At 45.5% G+C, this 21,763-nt stretch overlaps 1 protein-coding gene across 1 annotated transcript in view; it reads right to left on the minus strand.

Annotated features, from left to right (window-relative positions):
• Positions 1-21,551, minus strand: part of dcc (DCC netrin 1 receptor) — a 252,047-nt gene extending 230,496 nt beyond the window's left edge. The window contains exons 1-2 of the mRNA XM_026297730.1: positions 21,506-21,551; positions 20,936-21,292 (exon numbers count right to left, since the gene is read on the minus strand). Coding sequence (XP_026153515.1) covers positions 20,936-21,292; positions 21,506-21,551 — 403 coding nt within the window. The remainder of the gene's footprint in view (positions 1-20,935; positions 21,293-21,505) is intronic.
• Between the last annotated feature and the right edge of the window lie 212 nt (positions 21,552-21,763).

The raw sequence follows: 21,763 nt of genomic DNA on the forward strand, positions 1-21,763 counted from the left end.
TCATACCATCCCCAAAGTGCAGGCCTGGTAGAAAGAACTAATGGCACTATAAAGATGAGACTGAGGAAAACTATGGAGCAAACGGGAAGGACATGGGTGGAATGCCTCCCCCTGGTAAAAATGTATATGAGGGTCACGCCAACAGACAGAGGCCTGACCCCGTTTGAAATCCTTTATGGAAGACCTTTTACACTTCCCATTTGTGAAAATGTGTGTGAAAAACCTCAAGGAGAAACTACTCTAGCTGAATGGATGAGCAAGATGTTGCAAACCAGAGAAGTCATGAGTGCAAATAATCTGCCAAGAGATGTTTTGTCTCCACAGGTGCAGAGAGTCAAACCTGGTGACCAAGTCCTGATAAAGGTCATCAAGAGGAAGACCTGGTCCACTCCCAAGTGGGAGGGGCCCTATACAGTGATCCTGACCACTCCCACTGCAGTAAAGATTCAGGAGAGACCCACGTGGATTCACCAGAGCCACTGCAAGATACTACAGCCGCTAGGGGCCGAGTAAGGTGGAAGTCGGCAGGTATCAAAACCCTTGGCTGCTGAAGAGACCATCTGATCCTTACTCCCAGCTATGGCTCTCCATCGGCTGATTCTGTGTCTTGGGACACTAAGTATTGTCTGTTATGCAAGCACAGAGGTGACTGTAAATACTGATTATGTGTAACTGATTGTGCTCTGACAGAGGACCAGAGGTGGTCGCCCAGGAGCCTGGGGGCCGGTTGGGAATTTTTCCTTTACAGAAGGTTTTCGCCCAACCCCTCACAGAGCTTTGCTTTTCTAAAACTTGTTTAGTCATAATGACGAGTTTCCAGAAAATCCCAAAAGGAAGATGGAAAACTCCGATACTATGGTGAAAATGACAAACAGGAGGGAAATGTTAGAATAAGGGCATTGTAAATCGCTGACTGTGTTATGAGAATTGTCATTTTGCAGACAGATTTATGTAAAGGGTGCAACCAGGCATGTCACAGTTAAGGAAGTTCCCTGTTTTTCTGTGCAAATCACCAAGACATGTGAATATATGGATGTGAACTCTGTATGAACTTTGAAGATAGCCTATGTTTCAACTCTCCCCTATTGTGTAAAGTGAGACAGTGCCTGGAAGTCATGTAACCACCTCCAGATATAAATTAAAGTGTCCTGGGTGAGACTCGCGCTGCAGCCGGGGATAGCATCGAGTGTGCATTTCCTATGCAGCCGGGGATAGCATCGAGTGTGCATCTCCTAACAGTCATGAGCTCAACCTAGAACAAAGAAAAGAAAGTCTCTGTGTAGATGTTTGATTAGAACCAACACAACCTGATAGGGGGAGACCAGAGAGAGAGCCATAGGAACACTGGGCACAGGAAAAAGCCAAGGGTAGGTAGATTTACAAAATGTACTAGTAGCTTTTTAAGTCCTAATGGCAACAAAACTGCAGGTACAAAAATGTTTGCTTGCCTGTGAGACAAAACACTGCTCTCGATGTTAAGCAGGCAAACGTGTCCCTCTACCAGTGTTACCTTAGTTTCCCTCCAGCTATATAGTACGCTGACACCCCAGCGTTTATGTTTAGGCTACCTATCAACCTCACAGTGACAATAGAAGACAACATTTCCAGATAACAACAGATAACATTTCCAGCCCATAGATGAATGACTTGATTGCTTTAATCCCCAGAGGGGAATCAAGTTTGGACAGTGACAAAACAAACACTGAAGTCATGTCTGAAGTCAGACATGTAAGAGATGCACTCCACATAAATTAATTAATTAATTTACTGTGGACAGAGACTGGTTTTTTGTCTCCGCTTTCAGTCTTTTTAGGCTAGGCTAACCACTGCTCCATAATCAAAGACTCTCTGTAGAGAGCCTTAGCTCCCTCTAATGGTGCTATGAAGATGTTTATCTATGAGTGAGTCCCATTTTGTTTATCTTGTACACATGCACAAGAATGCATCTGTATGCAGACATTGAATGCTCAAGCCGAGGGAGGGAAGGAGTTGACCGCAAGCTAGTAAACATGAATTTAAAATATTGGCCTTGCAAATCTTTAATACAGGAGGAAATGCATTCAAATTGCTGTAGAGTTTTGGTGCATAAGATTGCATATTACCAAGTGTTTTTGCATTTACAATCCAACTCCTTTAACACACAGACATGAGATTGATATTGAGGTTATCATTTCACTCAGAAAATGAACATGTTTCTGCAATGGCAATCTTGCAATCCACAGATCTCTTCTAAATGATCCTGCAAAGTGCATTATGGAGTCGCATTTCTCTCTTATAGTCAATTGGGTGCATGATGGCCACAGTGTTGTGGGGTACCAAAGTAGTACCTGCTTTGTTTTGGTATGAAGTGGAGAATTAAGGACAGATGCAATAAGTCCTAAAATAAAATAAATAATAAAAGAAAGAATAGTGTGGATTGTGTTGTGTAAAAAATAAAATATTTGAAAGACAAGTAAAACGCCATATTGAACAAGTTCCCAAATCCCAAAGAGTTCTCTTCCGCGGAACTGAGAGAAAACCAAATAAGTTTGGTGCCTGAGCTTCCAGTGTTTATTTTTGTTATTTAGTTTTCATGCTGAATCTGTTTCTGCTTCCCATGTTTTACCACAACACACAAGTATTCTCCTTCTGTTTGGTAACATTAGAAAAGCTTAATCAAGCTGCTGCTGGATGCAGGTTCATGAATTTCTGTGGACGTGAGCCAGTGTGACATCACACAGATCGGAGGCGACGGGAATGCCGATTTGAATTTAGATTGCATGTCCTATATAAGTTCTATTGCTGTCTGTTCTCTTGTGGATCACTGCTGTTTACAGCTGAATACACACACGCACACACACATTTTTGTCATTTGTGAGAGAATGCATCAATTAGATTTTATTCTTGGAGATTTAGACTAGCCCCTTGACCAAACTACTACCTGTCTAATCCAAAATCCAATTTTTGGATCCATTTTCCATTTTCCTCCCTTCTAACCTTATTGTTATTGGTTTACATTCTGGGGACCCATACCAGAAAGGCATGAGTCCTTATAAGGCTGTTGTACAAATAGGTATTTTGCCCCATGGGATTAATACATGTCATGAAGTACATGCATGTGCATGAGGACCACTTTATGTAACAACAGCTATGGAGAATAGCACAGTTTCCCATAATGCTTTTCTCCACCCCACAGTGAAAACTGCTATTTACATAATAAAAATGTTCCACTGACAGCCAGAGAGCTAGTCTGTGGCTTTATTTGTAGCTAGTAATGTTTGATTTCATACAGAATTTACTACAGTTACTGGTTCCGAATGTTAACATCAACATCCAAGTAATAATTACGACAGTGAATCTTACAATTTACCTATCATCTAATTTAATGCTAATTAGCCAGAAAAAGGTGAGTCAGAGAGGAAAGCCAACAAGGACAGCATCATACTGTGTTAGTGTCATATCCTTCAAGGTAATAAATAAATAAAATAAATAAAATTAGATCTAATGGTGTTTTATCATCATCATCTCATCACTCTCAGTTTTTAAATTCTGCCCTGTAAACTGTCCATCAGAGAACAAAGGTATATACTGGACTAGGCTGCCAGTAAATTTAAATTTAGGTAATAAACAACAAAAATCTACCAACCTTGAAAGACAGCATCGAAATGTCATATTTCCTTGATTTACAAGAAGCTAAATGAGTAAAATACACGATTAAAAGATTAAAGAGTATATATATATGTATATATATACATATATATACAGTGGGTACGGAAAGTATTCAGACCCCTTTAAATTTTTCACTCTTTGTGTCATTGCAGCCATTTGCCAAAATCAAAAAAGTTCATTTTATTTCTCATTAATGTACACTCAGCACCCCATCTTGACAGAAAAAAACAGAAATGTAGAAATTTTTGCAAATTTATTAAAACTGAAATATCACATGGTCATAAGTATTCAGACCCTTTGCAGTGACACTCATATTTAACTCACATGCTGTCCATTTCTTCTGATCCTCCTTGAGATGGTTCTGCTCCTTCATTGGAGTCCAGCTGTGTTTAATTAAACTGATTGGACTTGATTAGGAAAGGCACACACCAACCTCCACCAGTCGGGGCTTTATGGCAGAGTGGCCCGACGGAAGCCTCTCCTCAGTGCAAGACACATGAAAGCCCGCATAGAGTTTGCCAAAAAACACATGAAGGACTGCCAGACTATGAGAAATAAGATTCTCTGGTCTGAGAGATTGAACTTTTTGGTGTTAATTCTAAGCGGCATGTGTGGAGAAAACCAGGCACTGCTCATCACCTGCCCAATACAATCCCTACAGTGAAACATGGTGGTGGGAGCATCATGTTGTGGGGGTGTTTTTCAGCTGCAGGGACAGGACGACTGGTTGCAATTGAAGGAAAGATGAATATGGCCAAGTACAGAGATATCCTGGAAGAAAACCTCTTCCAGAGTGCTCAGGACCTCAGACTGGGCCGAAGGTTCACCTTTCAACAGGACAATGACCCTAAGCGCACAGCTAAAATAACAAAGGAGTGGCTTTGGAACAACTCTGTGACCGTTCTTGACTGGCCCAGCCAGAGCCCTGACCTAAACCCAATTGAGCATCACTGGAGAGACCTGAAAATGGCTGTCCACCAACGTTCACCATCCAACCTGACAGAACTGGAGAGGATCTGCAAGGAAGAATGGCAGAGGATCCCCAAATCCAGGTGTGAAAAACTTGTTGCATCATTCCCAAGAAGACTCATGGCTGTACTAGCTCAAAAGGGTGCTCCTCAGATAGGAGAGGAGAGGCGCGGAGAGGAGAGGAGAGGAGAGGAGAAGAGAAGAAAGAGGAGTGGAGAGGGGAGGAGAGGAAAGCAGGGGAGTGAAGAGAAGATAGGAGTGGAGAGGAGAGGAAGGGAGAAGGCAGGAAAGGAGAGTGGAGGAGAAGAGAAGACAGGAAAGGAGATGGGAGGAGAAGAGAAGATAGGAGCAGAGAAGAGAGGAGAGGAGAGGACAAATTAGGAAAATGAGCATAAAGGAAAAGGTGTTAAAAAGAATTAAGGAGTAAAAACTTTAACTTCCTGTCATGCAGGTCAACTTCCACTTTCTACTAAAAACAAACACAACATCACGTTCATCCGTTTCCATGGTGACAGCAGGTATGTCTCTCTGCTGCTTTCATCCTCATTAGACATTAGAGAATGGAGCAAAATAAGTGGCAGCAAAGGGATTTGGAGCCGCGCCTGCTCTGAATCTTCACCTTGGGAACAATTATTATCTGCTACTATGGGCTGGACCGCACTCCTCCCCACTGGACTTAATTGGGATTTGCCTAAATCCTTAGAGGCGATGGCTAATTGGTCATGAACAGACTGGAATGTTTCTCCTCTCCCTTCACCACTCAGGAGTTTAAAGATGTTAGTTTTGAAGTGGCTGTGAAATACTAGCTCTCTGAGGTTTAGGTGCCTTAAGATTCATTTGAAAAAATGTAGATAGTTGAGTCTGGGGGCAGGAAGCTGCTGGTCGGATGTTATATGACATGGAAGCATATGATAAAGCAGGGGGAACTGGGGGAGGATAAGAAACACACAGACAGACATGTCGACCATAACTATCACATCAGCCATTTTTAAAGCACAGACAGCAAGTTTTAATAAATTAGCACTGCTTTGAATTTTTGCTGTTAATCTGTACCTTTGAGTAGATAACTCCTGTTATGTTGTCTCTTAATTTTCTCTATTATTCTATCCATTTTTCTGCATCTTTATACTCAATGTTCCTGCAGTTTCAGTTTTGATTCCATCTCATTCATCATCTCTTGTGTTTGTACTCTTCGCTCTCTCTGGTCGCCTTGTTTGTCTTTATTCCTCTCTCACCTCAGTCTTAGATGCTTTCTCTCTCTCACTCTCTCCATCTGAGCGCTCAGTGTTTCTAATTAATTCCCAGTTTCCCGTCATCTCTGAACACACACATATGCAGCCAAACTGCTAATTGAATTTTTAAGCCTCTGCTGTTCATTAGCATTGGCCTTGTAATGTGTTGTGTGCCACCTGTGTGTGTGTATGACATGCAAGCAGAACTGAATCATATTTTTACATAATACTAGAATGAGTCATTTGGGATTGTGAGTGTGTGTGTTTAAATTGTTTACAAACGACTGAGCTCAGGTTTGCATAAGAATTCAAAATACCTCTCAGCTGACGTCACAGTAGCAGCTCTGTCCATGAAGGTGTGTGACGTTGTGATGCTGAAGCATGACTAATATTCACCTTGGTGTGTGCCATAAGTTACCCCAGTGGGTCTGTGGTTAGGATCATTACAGTACCACACAATGACCATAGTTTGACTCCTGTCCATGGCATTGCCGTCTCTGTTCCCATGGTCCTGTCAGTCTCCACACTGACTGTCAAATACATGAGAATTGTCCAAAAAAAATCACATTCCTTCACATCCCTAGCCATATTCGGCCACCAAAAGCGATCACGTAGCAGCGACAGTGTAGCGTTGACCCCTGGATGGCCAGTACCTAGGGAAGTATGAGTGGCATGGATGAGAGGAGTGCGTTGAGTTCTGGGGACGTACAGTGGGTACGGAAAGTATTCAGACCCCTTTAAATTTGTGCCATTGCAGCCGTTTGCCAAAATCAAAAACGTTCCTTTTATTTCTCATTAATGTACACTCAGCACCCCATCTTGACAGAAAAAAACAGAAATGTAGAAATTTTTGCAAATTTATTAAAACTGAAATATCACATGGTCATAAGTATTCAGACCCTTTGCAGTGACACTCATATTTAACTCACATGCTGTCCATTTCTTCTGATCCTCCTTGAGATGGTTCTGCTCCTTCACTGGAGTCCAGCTGTGTTTAATTAAACTGATTGGACTTGATTAGGAAAGGCACACACCTGTCTATATAAGACCTTACAGTTCACAGTGCATGTCAGAGCAAGTCAGAATCATGAGGTCGAAGGAACTGCCCAAGGAGCTCAGAGACAGAATTGTGGCAAGGCACAGATCTGGCCAAGGTTACAAAAGAATTTCTGCAGCACTCAAGGTTCCTAAGAGCACAGTGGCCTCCATAATCCTCAAATGGAAAAAATTTGGGACGACCAGAACTCTTCCTACACCTGGCTGTCCAGCCAAACTGAGCAATCGTGGGAGAAGAGCCTTGGTGAGAGAGGTAAAGAAGAACCCAAAGATCACTGAGGCTGAGCTCCAGAGATGCAGTAGGGAGATGGGAGAAAGTTCCACAGAGTCAACTATCACTGCAGCCCTCCACCAGTCGGGGCTTTATGGCAGAGTGGCCCGACGGAAGCCTCTCCTCAGTGCAAGACACATGAAAGATCGCATAGAGTTTGCCAAAAAACACATGACTGCCAGACTATGAGAAATAAGATTTCATTGTCCTTTCAACAGGACAATGACCCTAAGCACACAGCTAAAATAACAAAGGAGTGGCTTTGGAACAACTCTGTGACCGTTCTTGACTGGCCCAGCCAGAGCCCTGACCTAAACCCAATTGAGCATCACTGGAGAGACCTGAAAATGGCTGTCCACCAACGTTCACCATCCAACCTGACAGAACTGGAGAGGATCTGCAAGGAAGAATGGCAGAGGACCCCCAAATCCAGGTGTGAAAAACTTGTTGCATCATTCCCAAGAAGACTCATGGCTGTACTAGCTCAAAAGGGTGCTTCTACTCAATACTGAGCACAGGGTCTGAATACTTATGACCATGTGATATTTCAGTTTTTCTTTTTTAATAAATTTGCAAAAATTTCTACATTTCTGTTTTTTTCTGTCAAGATGGGGTGCTGAGTGTACATTAATGAGAAATAAAATGAACTTTTTTGATTTTGGCAAATGGCTGCAATGACACAAAGAGTGAAAAATTTAAAGGGGTCTGAATACTTTCCGTACCCATTGTATTGATGGTCTGGGGGACAGCCCGGTGGGTTAGCTGGAGGTGTGGTAGAGGCGACTGTGGGAGAAGTCCACTGAATGGGACTGACAAAGATCGTGGTTGGTAGTATCCCTCATCACCGACAAGATGGCGACCGACAAGATGGCGATCGACACAACCAGCCAGGCACCTACAACGCCACCAACACCAAGAGCAACAACAACAACGCCAACACTACCTGACAATACCAACTCGGACAATGCCAATCTACTACTCCGTCTAGCAAACAATGAAATCACCAAATTAAAGCAGGAAATACGCCGCCTCTCTCACGATCTCCAACAGAAAGACTCCATACTGACTAGCTTCAGGGACGTTGCCCTCGAGCAGTCGAGGAAGATCTCCACACTTATTTTCACTCTCCAGGACACTGCCCCATGGGACCCGTCAACCTGTCCTCGACCCTCCTCCTCTTCTACACCATGTCTTCGGTCCTCCTGGACCGAGGTTGCGGTTCGTGGGCGGAAAAGATATCACCACGGGTCTCCGCGTCCCTCTCTAGACCTCTCCAATCCATTTGCACCTCTGTCTTCTGCCACCCCGGACCTACATACGGCCTCATCCGCTAACCACGTACCGGATCGTTCCGCTCCGGTTTCCCAACAACCCCCGTCACCCGCCAATGTCGTTCAGCGCCGTCACCTGCTCTCGCTCCCCTCTGACGACACCCGCCGCCCCCGCCTTAGTCCAAGTGCTCCTCGCACTCCTTGCACTTGCCACGGCGGAAAACAGTCTCCATCCCGCTCAGCTACTACATCAGTGCGCCGTAGGATCCTTCGCGAGGCCGTGCTCAGGCACACTCACGGGCACCCTAGCTACGGACCAACCGAACTGCCGCCTCCATCTTCCACCTCAGCACCCGATGTCACCGCCCCGCCTCCCCACCAGTCAGCAAGACGACACGACTCAAACGGCCAACTACTGGCGTCTTCTCCACGCCCCCTTTTCCCCCCAACCACGTTAATCATCGGAGACTCAATTATAAGGAATGTACGCTTTTTCAACGCCACTACTCACTGTCTCCCTGGAGCTATGGCCTCTGACATCTTGGCCATGCTTCCTGGATTACTGCCAACACTTCCGTCTTCCATCTCTAGAGTGATTGTTCATATTGGAACTTGTGACACGTCACTCCACCGGTCTGAACTGACTAAAAAGGATTTTATCTCTCTCCTCCACCTCCTAAGCAACTGTGGTAAGACTATTTTCATGTCTGGTCCCATCCCCACGTTTGGAAGAGGCTCTGGCCGCTTCAGTAGAATCCTCAGTCTCAACACTTGGATCAAGTCTGTCTCCCTGTCCTACAATCTCCAATTCATCGACAACTTCAACCTCTTCTGGAACCGACCTGCCTTCTTTGCAGGAGATGGTCTGCATCCTAACCGCCTGGGCTCCCATATACTTTCCACCAACATTCAACATGCAGTTCACTGTACCCCACACACTAACACTGGACAATCTGTCCATTCTGTCCCACATGCCTGACTATCTGACTCCATACTACCAATCCCCTCCATCTGGTCATCCTCCCGACCTCAGCCTAGAAAATCAGGTATACGCCAGATCAACCACTCTGTACTAGCTAACATCCCCAGAAACATGGACTCGACACCTTTCCACAACACTCATTTTGGGCTTCTTAACGTTCGCTCCCTCTCTCAAAAAGCATCCCTCATCTTTGACATTATTCTTAAACACAATCTCGACATCCTGTGCTTAACTGAAACCTGGCAGCAGCCCAACGACTTCACTGAACTTAATCAATCTATTCCTCCTGGCTTCACATATCTCACCCATCCACGCCTCTCGGGACGCGGTGGCGGCCTCGCCATACTGTACAACCTTAAATACAAAATATCCATCCACCCCACTATCACCTTCCAGTCCTTTGAAGCTCTCATAGCACGTATTCATGGTCACACACCAACCTTCTTGGCCACTATCTACCGCCCACCAAAACCTAACCCGACCTTCTTGGACGAACTGTCTGACCTCTTAGCTGACCTCATCTCTCTGTCAGCCAACATAATTCTTCTTGGTGATTTTAACATCCACTTCGACAATCCCAACAACACCGCTACAAAAGACCTAATTTCCTGTCTGGACAGCTTTGGGCTCCAACAATACATCACCTCCCCAACACATTCTCTAGGCCACACCCTCGACTTAGTCTGCTGCTCTGGCGTCACAGTTCAGTCATGTTCTACCCTCGACACCTTCTTCTCCGACCACAAACTAGTCTGCTTTAACTCCAAACTACCTCTCTTCAAAACCCACCTCTCCCGCACCATCACCTTCCGTAACTTAAAGAACATCGACCTCCCCTCCTTCACTGCTGCTCTCAACAACCTTTCATGTACTAATTACACACCGTCCCTCTCCAACATGTTATCCAATTTCAACTGTGAGCTACGAAATCTACTCAACACCTTCGCCCCACTCAAAACTAGATCTGTATCCTTTACGCACTCTGCTCCATGGTACACACCCGAACTCCGCCTCCTCAAAACCCAAGCCCGTCGCCTTGAACGTCTCTTCAAAAAAACCGGTTCATCCACCCACAAGGACTTATACCTAAACCACATACTGAAGTACAAGCAAACCATTACTCAAACAAAATCTGACTTCTATGCCTCACTTATTGTATCCGCCTCTGGCTCCACGCGTTCCCTCTTCTCCACTGTCAAAAATTTATTGGGCCCTCCCGATACTCCTCTCTTCCCTTCACTCTCCACCACCTTGTGCAATAACTTCCTGAATTTCTTCTCATCAAAAATCGAAAATATACACCAGCAATTTCCCCCCATCTGTGACACTGCGAACTGCCTCCACTGTACCCTTCCCTCTCTACCAGTATCCTCCCTGCTTTCGAGTTTTATCATTCCACCCACCACGGTTATCTCTTCCCTGATCCTCAAATCCAAACCCTCAACCTGCAAACTTGACCCCCTACCAACCAACCTCGTCAAGCTCTGTCTCCCCTCTCTCCTTCCTCATCTTACCCACATTATTCACACTTCCCTCAGTTCTGGCATCGTACCCCCATCACTCAAGACAGCCATCATCTCACCAATTCTAAAAAAACCTGGTCTCGATCCTGCCGACCTTAACAACTTCCGCCCTATCTCCAATCTCCCGTTCCTCTCCAAAATCCTGGAAAAAGTTGTTCACCACCAGGTCCATACCCACCTTTCCGCCAATAGCCTATACGAACACTTTCAATCTGGTTTCCGCCAACTTCACAGCACTGAAACTGCCCTGGTCAAAATCACCAACGACCTCCTAGTAGCCGCAGACTCTGGCCTTGTCTCCATCCTCATCCTCCTTGACCTAACTGCAGCTTTTGACACCATCTCACACAATATTCTCCTCCATCGCCTTGCTTCCATCGGCATAGCCGGCTCGGTCCTCTCATGGTTCACCTCCTACCTATCTGACCGCACCCAGTCCGTCCATCTCCAGAACTTCCACTCCCAGCCCTCTACTGTCAGTTGTGGCGTGCCTCAGGGCTCTGTCCTGGGGCCCCTCCTCTTTATTATTTATCTCCTTCCTCTCGGAAATATCCTTAGGCAACATAACATCAATTTCCACTGTTATGCAGACGACACCCAGCTCTACCTCTCTGCTGCTCCATCTTCTACCCTCCCCCCCCCCTCCCTCCTTACCTGCTTACATAATATCAAATCCTGGTTCACCCATAACTTTTTGAAACTCAACCCTGACAAAACTGAAATTCTCCTCGTGGGCACCAGATCCACCCTTTCTAAAACCAGCACCTTCTCCATTCAAATTGACAACAATACTGTCCTCCCCTCCCCCCAAGTTAAAAGCCTGGGTGTCATCCTAGACGGTACTCTCTCCTTCACTCAGCATATCAATACCACTACCCGGTGGGCCTACTCCCATCTCCGTAACATAAACCGCATCCGTTCCTCACTCACCACCGATAGCACGGCAATACTCATTAACGCCTTTGTCACCTCTCGTTTGGATTACTGTAACTCACTCCTCACTGGTCTACCTCTCAAATCACTTCGCAAACTTCAACTTGTCCAGAACTCTGCTGCCCGAATCATCACCAGAACTCCATCCTCACATCATATCACCCCTGTCCTTAAACAACTTCACTGGCTCCCTGTGTCCTTCCGTATAAACTATAAAATCCTCCTTCTCACCTACAAAGCCCTCCACTCTATTGCCCCACCATACATCACTGAACTACTTCATATCTATTCTCCGCCTCGTCCTCTCCGCTCCTCCAGTTCCACTCTCCTCTGCACCCCTACAGCGCGCCTGGCCACCATGGGCGCTAGATCCTTCAGCCACACTGCGCCCCGCCTTTGGAACATTCTCCCTCATCGCATCCGGTCGTCTCCGGACTTATCAACTTTTAAATCATCACTCAAAACATATCTGTTCCGTATAGCGTTTTCCACCTAACTCTCTTAACTTCTCAAAGCAGCCCGTGATGTCCTACCACCCTCTGCCTATTTCATATTGTCTCATACTGTTTCATATTTGTTGTTCTGTCATCTGGGTTTCTGTATTTCAATTTACTTTTACTGTACTTCGCCCACTTCCTAGATAATCCACCCTTTTGCCTTTACATTCTCTCCCGCCGTTTATGTATTCTTGTTACTGTTGTTTTAATGCACTCTATGTATATCATGCTGTATGCTTCCTTTTCTATCTGTAAGGTGACCTTGAGACTTTGAAAGGCGCCATGAAATAAAATGTATTATTATTATTATTATTATTGTACCTGGTCTCGAGTTGTAATAAAGGTGTGTTAAAATTCAAATTCTCTCTCTCACTCTCGCTCTCTCTCTCACTTCCGGTGTGACTGTGTCATGAGTTCCCCTGGGGACTTCCTGCCAGAGGACTCTTATTTTGTGAGGCCTTCCTGTTTCCCCTGTTTTGGTCTCTGGCAGCTTTATGTTCATAGTTTGTTAATCAGTTGTAGATTGCTTTCACCTGTGTCTTGTGTTCAGTATTTAAGTTCTCTGGTTTCCTTTGTTCTTCTCCGGATCATTAGTTGTGTTTAGCTTGTGTTCAGGTTAGCCCGTTGTGTGATGCCGTTTATGCCGAGTGGCGTTCCTGTCCTTTTTTCCTGCCTGTCCGCCGAATGGCGGAGATTTGTGTTTCCTGCCTGAACCCCTGGAAATTAAACCTTGTGTTGTCCTGCACCTGGGTTCTTACCTCTCCTCCTTCTCACCACACCACCCGCACGTTGTGACAGACTGAGTGTGAGCGGACAGAGTGGTGCGAGCGTGTGTGAAATCTCGTGAGTGTATTCACTTTTTGTCTTATCTTTTCTCTTTTTTTTTGCTGTTGTTACCTTCTTCAAAGCAGAATAGCGACTTTTCGGTTACAGTTTATACAAAGACTGTTGATGGGTTCAGTTGATTTTAAATTATGTTTTGGTATTGCATATGTTATCCTACAGAACTTTGAGAGTTTGGGACTGGATAAATCTCTTTTTTAATGGACCCTATGAAGTTAAACACTTCTGGCCTACCAGTGTTTTACAGAAACCTTATTAAAGTCTGGAGTATTTTTGTTATTAAACAAGAAGTCCCTCTATTGGCTTTTAGACGAGCCTTTCATTCATGGAGCACATTTAGATTTGTTTGTCGGTGGACTGTTTCCAGGACTCAACAAGACACTTATCGACAGTAAAGTCAGTAAATCTACAGTAGATTTAGTCAACCAAAATAATCTTATGTTATTTAGTCGACTAAAACTAGACTAAAACTAAAACAAAGCAGGTGACTAAAATATGACTTGCAAAATTGCATTTTAGTCAAAAGTCTATGACTAAAACGAAATTCAAATCTGCTGTCAAAATTAACACGGGTCTCTACGGCATACCTAAGACATCATAAAAAATGGATCAACAAACTGACAGAGGACGAGCTGAACCTGATAAAGGAATATCATGATGGGACAGAAACACCAGACAAAGATGACCCCTTTCCTGAACGTGAGCTTTTACCCAACGTAAATGTTTATGAGGGTTTTATCTTGATGCAGAAAAAGAACCTGTTTTACCAATTTATAAAGCAAAAGGGAAAGAAATTTACAAGTTTTGTGTAAAAGTGATGAGTAAAAGACAACTTGACAGATGGCTGGATACAGTGTGGAGAAAGAAACTTGCGGTTTTAGATGATTTTTAAGCCAGTATGGAGGGCGTTTTATAAAATGCCACTTAGGCAAAGAGCTGGTGACTTACAGTGCAGAATTTTACATGGTGCAGTGGGGGTCAATGCTTTAATTTCGAAACTGAATTCTGATGTTTTAAAGACGTGTCCATTTTGTAATGAAACAGAAACTGTTTTCCATTGTTACTCAGAATGTAAAAGACTTAACCCTCTGTTTGAGCTGCTAGATATAATTTTTAATCTGTTTGGTGAAAAGTGGACTCAGATACGTTTATTTTTGGTGCTGGATACCAACAAGCAGAAAAACAGAAATGGGAACTGATCAATTTCATTGTAGGAGAAGCAAAAATGTCTATCTACATAACTCGTAAAAACCAAGTTGAGAAAAGACGAGTGATCAGTCCCACTTCTGTTTTCAGAGCTTTAGTGAAAGCCTGAGTTAAAGTTGATTTTAACTTTTTTAAATCAATGAATGATCTAAACACTTTTATACTGAAATGGTGTTATAAGAGTATTATCTGTTTTACTGACGATGGAACATGAACATTTCAAAAAGTGCAAATAATTTTTTTATGTAATAACTCTGCTGTTTTAAGAAAAATCCAATCTGCCTAATTTATTGAAATGGGTTTTAATTTTATTTATATATTTATTATTCATCTTTCTGTTTATTTATTTATCTGCTGAGTTACTCGCACTTTACTGTATAATGTGACTGATATAAATAAAGGTTTGTAAAAGTCAAAAGTCTTTGTCTCTCTCTCCCTTCCTCTCTCTCTCTCTCTGTCTATTTCTGTCTCTCTCTCACTGTCTCTCTCACTGTCTCTCCTTCTCTCTCTCTCTCTCACACGCTTTCTCTGTCTCACTCACTTCCCTGTGAACTGCAACTGCTGGTCTACTGTCTCTAAAATGGCTCTAATTGACTGGATTGGATGAAGAATTGCTCCTGAGACTAAAACACTCAAAAAAAAAAAAAAGAGCTGAGTGAGCTAAAGAGACAACCAGCCGATACACACACTGTGACAGTGACTGTATTATCCAAAACCTTGTTATCAAAGTCCCAGAAGTGATCAACATGTTGTTCAGGGTATAATATTTTATTTCACCAGCCAGCTAAACAGAAGCCATCTGAGTGTGTGAGTCATTCTGTGTAACTCGATAAAGGCTCATGTTTGCTATCTTACCATAAACCACTCTCAGTTGTCTGTAGTTGTCTTTCTAACCATTAGATACCTACATACCTACAGATTTATTAATTTAAAATAAAAACATAAGGTCTGACTATGAGGGAGCCACTCATTGCCCCCTACACCACTGTGCAGTTTTTTAGTTTATGTCTTCACAATAGTCAAAAATCACCTATTACATGTTAAAAACAATGCCAGTATGTGTATGCAGATCATTGAACTATGTTTTGTAGAGCTAAGAAAGCCAAAGATTCACTAAATGGGTGAAAATGAATGAAGGTATTGAATAAATTTTTGGTCACATAGGTGACTGTCACAGTTCAGTCAGGCTCCCCCATCAGACAATCACAACAATCCATTTCACCTGAGTCCTCACCGTGATCACCTGCACCTCATCACCACAGTCATCTAGCCACGCATAAAAGCACTCCCCACACTCCTCTCCTCGTCCGATCTCGTAAACACGAGGTGGACCTTACTTCCGCGACCTAAGACCAAACTGAGATTCTTCTATTCCTGTTTCCTTGTTTCTCGTTTGTTCCTGTCTGTAAATCCCTGAGTCAGTAAAACTTAAACTGACTTAACTTACCTCTGTGTCCGCCTGCCAACGTTACAGTGACAGTATGGCTTGATCAAGTTATACTTGATTTGAAAATCTGTTACCAACTGATGATGTAAAAAGAACTCATTGTTTAATAAGTCTCATAGTCTGTTACAGCCTTTTCTCCTTCAAATAAATATAGATTTGAAATTCCTTGAAGTTGTGAAGAGCTGTCTTACCATATTTTGTACTACAGTGCAGTACAGTGTTGGTGATTGTGATGCACTTGAAGCCAGTGTGCCCCTCTGTCTGTTAATGTCTTTCATTACTGTATTGATCTTAAACCACACTCCACCAACTAAATTGCATTAGAGGTGAATTACTTTGGTTCTATAAAATCAATATGAACTGTAAAATGATTGGAAAGAGCTAAGCAATATTTAGTCTGTATGTTGTATGCTTGTTTGTTTTTGTGTATGTGGCCACCATAACTGTCAATTTATCAATATTCTGAATTGACATTACCTGAATCATACATCTGTAATATCACTTAAGCTACTTTGTAAATAATTCTGACTGTTGTGACACCATGCAGAGGATATGTATAGCTATGGTCAGCACTGCTGAGTACTTTTACCAGTGAGGCCATATAATGTAATTTATAGCTACAAACGCCAAACGCGGAGTAAGCCTGTGCAATGGTCTCACATAGCCAGTGAGACAAACGTTCTGCAGAGAGGGGGGAGCCCAGCGAAAACTCTCTGTGGTGAACAAACAAGCACTCCAGCGTGGTCGCTCTAGATCTGAAAGAACTTGTGATGCATATTTAGGCATGTATGCAGGGTTAGGACGCAGAACTGCCGCACTGCAATCCTCCCTGATTTGAAGACACTCCGAGGGGGGGGGGGGGTACTGATAGAGCTGACAGATTGCTGACCCTCTTTACGGAGGCAAACACCAGCAGAAGAGAGGTGTTTCCCCATAAAAAACGGAGAGGGATCTGCTGTAACAGCTTGAACGCATGTAAAACCACAGCGAGGTCCCATTGCGGAGCCAGGGGCCATGCGACGGGGCACTGCCTGTGCACTCTTCTCAGAAAATGCTTTGTGAGCGGGTGACTGAACACTGATCTGTCGCAGAACCCCTCATGGCATGAGGAAATAGCCATGTTTCAATGATGCCAGCTATGTTTCAATGATGCTAAACGCCAAATTTCTCTGAAGTAAGAACTGGAGAAAAGACAGAATCGCGGAGGGAAGGCATGCAAACGCAAGAAACACTGTTCGTGCGCCATCTCTCAAACGCATCCCATTTAGCCGTAGTAGTGGACCAGGCACGCGCCCCTTGCATGGTGGCAACAATGCCGGAAGAAAACCCCAAACTCTCTAAGCAGTTCCTCTCAGCAGCCAAACCCACAGGTGCTGCCCTATTTCCAGAGGGCTGACTATCATGCCTGCGACAGAGCATCCTCCCTCCATGGAATCTTCCAAGAGGGAGATGCCAGCATGTGCTGCAGAAGGGGAAACCATGATGCTCCGGGGCGGTCTGGAGCTATCAGAATCACTTGCAGATCCTCCTCCTGAACCCGGGCCAGTAGCTGAGGGATCAGGGAACGGGGCCAGGGCCGATGAGCGAAGGGTTGCCCTTCGCACCCGGAGAAAACCACAGGTCGCAGTGCGTGTTGACGCAAGCTGCAAAAAGATCCACTGAGGTGTGTCCGAACCGTCTCCATATCTGAGCCACCAGGCTTGGATGAAGATGACAATCCCCTGCGTGGGACCGCCATGTTGCATTCTCCTGCAATGTGCACCGCTTTCACGGAGAGAAAATGCGTCCACAGCAACAGGCGATGAGCAAGGGAGAGGAGACATGCCGAGCATTGATATACACCGCAGCTGTTGTGTTGTCTGTTCAGACCAGAACATGGCGACCCCTCAACATTGGAGAAAAGAGCCAGAGAACTTTCAACACTGTGAGCAAGTTCGTTTATATGCGCTGCCTCCCTGATTGTCCACTCCCCCTTTACTGCCCGGGAGAGGCACGCCTCTCCTCAACCGGACAGGGAAGCATCTGTGAACATTGACACGTGTTTCGATGGAATGCCCAGAGGAACCCATTGCATCAGAGTGCAGGGGTTTTTCCAGTAAAGCAGATCCGGGCCCACTGAGGGGGGAGGGATAGTATGCGCCGCTGGTGACATACTGGGTCGAGCCTCAGTCGGATAAATCAGCGCTGAAATAGCCTCGTATACAATAGGCGGGCGGCATCACCAGATGAGCCACTGCCATTATTCCCAGAAGGTGCATCACCGATTGAGCCCTGACGCATCTGCGTGGACCGAAGTGACGCAGTAGAAAGGAGAGCGTCGCCGACCTCTCCTCCGAGAGTTGGGCCCTCATTTGTAATGAGTTCAGTTCCACCCCCAGATACACTATGGACTGAGTGGGCTGGGGCGCGCTCTTTTTTTCAATTAATGGTGAAACCTAAAGAGCTCAAATGATACACTAGTTCCGCCGTCTGCTGCCATGACTCCTCTGGGGAGTGGGCCAGCAGAGGTAGAACAGGACTCTCATTCCCTGTCTCCGATGGGGCTCCAGTGCCACCTCAACACACTTCGAGAAAGTGCGGGGAGCCAGAGAGTACCTGAACAGTAGGCAGTTGTACTGGTAGCTGGTCCCCTGGAAACAGAAGCGCAAGAATTCCCTGTGTTGGGAATGATGGAGACGTGGAAATACGCGTCCTTCAGATCTATTGACGTGAACCAGTCGCTTCGGTGAATGCACCGCAGGAGCTGGGCCATGTGAAATCTCCTGACCTGCATTGATTTTTTGAGATGCATCAGCTCTAGGACAAGCCTCATCTCTCCCGATTTCTTGGGAACCAGGAAATAACGGGAAAAAAATCCACGGGCCACATCCACCGGTGGAAAAACAGAAACCCTTTGATAACAGATCTTGTATCTCTGTTAGCATGCACCGACGAGGGGGGGGGTCGGGTGCCGGGGTAGACCAGGAGCAGGCTAGTCTAGGAGCCTTGGGGGGCAGCTGAGGAGCAGGAAGCATCTGGTCTGAGGAGGAAGGGGTCGGAGCCGGAGCGACCGCTGGTTGAGGGCGGTGACCGGGAGCGGGAGTTCGGGACCCGGTGGGACATCTCGCCCTCGGGCAATAATCATTGTGCCCACGCCCTGCCCAAGGGGTGTGAGGGGGGGCCATCACGTGGTGTTGAAACCTCTCTGCCTCGTCTGCGGCGGATTGGCGCTCCTTAACCAGCTCCTGGAAGTGTGGTCCAAATAAGCCGTCACGGCTAATGGGACCCTCCAATAAATCCTTCCTCACCGTCTCTGGGATGGGAGAGACGTGCAACCAATATTCCAGTGGGCCATCATCTGCCACGTGGCGATGTGGACTGCTCTCACATCAATGGGGGCGCAGAGAGCCAGAATAGGGCCCGCCATCTTGCTAACCTTCTCTGAGCAATCAGGCGGGAGGGCCTTGCACCGAACAGAGAGGCCAGGCTCTGTTCCAGCGCTGGGACCATGGGAAAACCCCCTACCGTTAGGTCAGCCACCTGCGTGATGGGGAGAAGGTCAACACCGGAGCTTTTAGCTTGGCTGGCTCCTACACTGCCGTGGAGAGGTAAGCGGAGATGGTAGGTGATCGAGGCCAAACAGGCAGACGGTGTGGCGCCTGCTGCGGGTTGTACTGGCCGAAGTGGGCATCCTGAAGCAGTTCAAACCAGCTCAGGAGGCACGGGGAGCTTACACCTGTTAGCCTCTGTCGTGCTAATTCCCGGGAGCTCTTGTAATAGCTGAGCCATGGACGGCAGAGGCGTAGAAGAGGCCCGCGTAGGCCGCTCAGCTAGCATGCTAGCGGCAGACATTTGCACTGGTAAATGGGGAGGGTGGAGGGGGTGGAGCAGGTAGACGTCCGGTGAGTGGCATAGCAAGGAGGCAGAGTCGTCTGACTCTGGGTCCAAGGCTAATTCCAGGATGGGTTTAAGCTTGTAATCCCGGCCGGGAGTTTCCTCGGTGGGGAGAGAGAAGGGGAAAACCGTGGGAGCGCGGGGCAGAGAAGATGGAGGAGGCCTCTCCTTGGTCTGCCAGCACTTTTCGGCAGAATGAAAAGAATGAAAAAGACTGCGTTCTGGCGGAGTGCCTCGAGGGGCAGCCGCTTGTAGAACGCGCAGTTCGCCCTTGGGGTGAGGGCTCTGCTGGCATGTTCCGCTCCCATGCAGCCCAGTGTAGCTACTGATGTATCCAGTACCACAATTGCCGCAGATTCTGGTGACGCCACAATCTGCCGAAGTCATGCCGTTTGAAGATCTTGTTCACAGTGTTTAGGCTGAATTTCTCTTCAGTGCGCAGGTGCGAAGAGGGGATATGACCCATAGCAATAGCCCAGAGCGCTGCGCACCAATGAGACAGAATATATGTCACTATGTGTAGCACATGTTTGAGTGTATGCGTGTCACTTTGGACCCCTGCAACTAACAGGACTCAAGTAACCCCATGTTTCCTCTATTCTACCTAGGTGTCTGCATTTGGGTCCTTCATCGACTAAATCCCTGAAAAGTTGTTTACACACAAAAAAGACAAGCATCTAAGGTGGTACACCACAGCTGATATACAGTGGTGTGAAAAAGTGTTGACCCCCTTGCTGATTTCTTATTTTTTTTGCATGTTTGTCACCCTTTAATGTTTGAGATCATCAAACAAATCAGTCATGGACTGTGATTAATTACTATTAATGGCAAATTTAAAATACTAGGATTTACCCCTAAATGTGTTGAAATAAAGAAATGCATGACAAACTAAGGAAACAGGAAACAGATCCAAAACTTCCATCTGGAAGCTTTTTATATGGAAACTTGTCATTCAGCAGACCAGGCATCGTGTCTTCTGCCATCATATTAAGTAGCTTGGCGTTCGCTGTAACTTACCCATATCACACAATAGATATCCATCCGCGCTGAGATGCAGGATGCATTAACGTGTTAACGTTGACAGCTCTACAAATAACCTAACCATGAGCTCTTGCATAGTCTCATCAAGACAGTAAAATAATTAAACTAGAAAATTAATAAAACAGAATAGAGCAGTTTCTTACCTGCCACAGTCACCCTGGCAGTCCGGCTCACAATGCTCCCCAGTCCGTCCAGCATGGCGAGGCACTGGTATTCTCCCTCGTCAGGCCGATGATGCCGTGAGTGCACCACATTCTGCACCAGCAGTGACCCATTTGCGAGCTGCCTCCGCCGCTCATCCACCACAGCACTTAGCAATACACCATCTTTACGCCATGTGATGGTGAGAGGTCTCGCCACAGTGTCAGACTTTGCCTGACAGTCAAGCTGCAGTACACCTCCTCGGACTGTTACTATGTCCTGAGGCTCCTGGGTGAAACCGAAGTCCACGAAACCTCCAAGACTAGATGAGGAGGAAGATGATGAGGAGGCATCCAAGGCTGAAGGAAGAAAATTAAAAAGGAGGCATTAGGTCCATCACAAACTGACAACAGAGCTCTAACTAAGAGGTGTGGTTCATAACAGGAGACAAATAGAACAGTGTGTCATAGCCAATACAAGATACATAATAAATGAAAACAAAATAAATAAATCTTTCTGAAAATACAGAAACATGCCATAAAACAAGATTAGAAATGATCATCACTGCACACTGGGCAAAGTGGGCAACTGAGCCTCAGGTCCCCACGGGCTCCACATTCATTCTGTGTCAGTAATCTAATTAATTGTACATTTGTTTGAGAATATACACCACTATCATCATTTCAGTTGATGCAATATGAAGCTTGAGGGCTGCCTTGCATAACTGCCTGTCTAAATGACCAGAAATGGGGTTCACTGTGAGCTCATTTTGGCCCCCATTCAGGCACTGTCCTGACTTGTCTCACACATCTGCCTTGCTGCACCATAAA

This window comes from Mastacembelus armatus, chromosome 12, assembly GCF_900324485.2.
Source record: "Mastacembelus armatus chromosome 12, fMasArm1.2, whole genome shotgun sequence".
In the NCBI taxonomy this organism is placed as follows: Eukaryota; Metazoa; Chordata; class Actinopteri; order Synbranchiformes; family Mastacembelidae; genus Mastacembelus; species Mastacembelus armatus.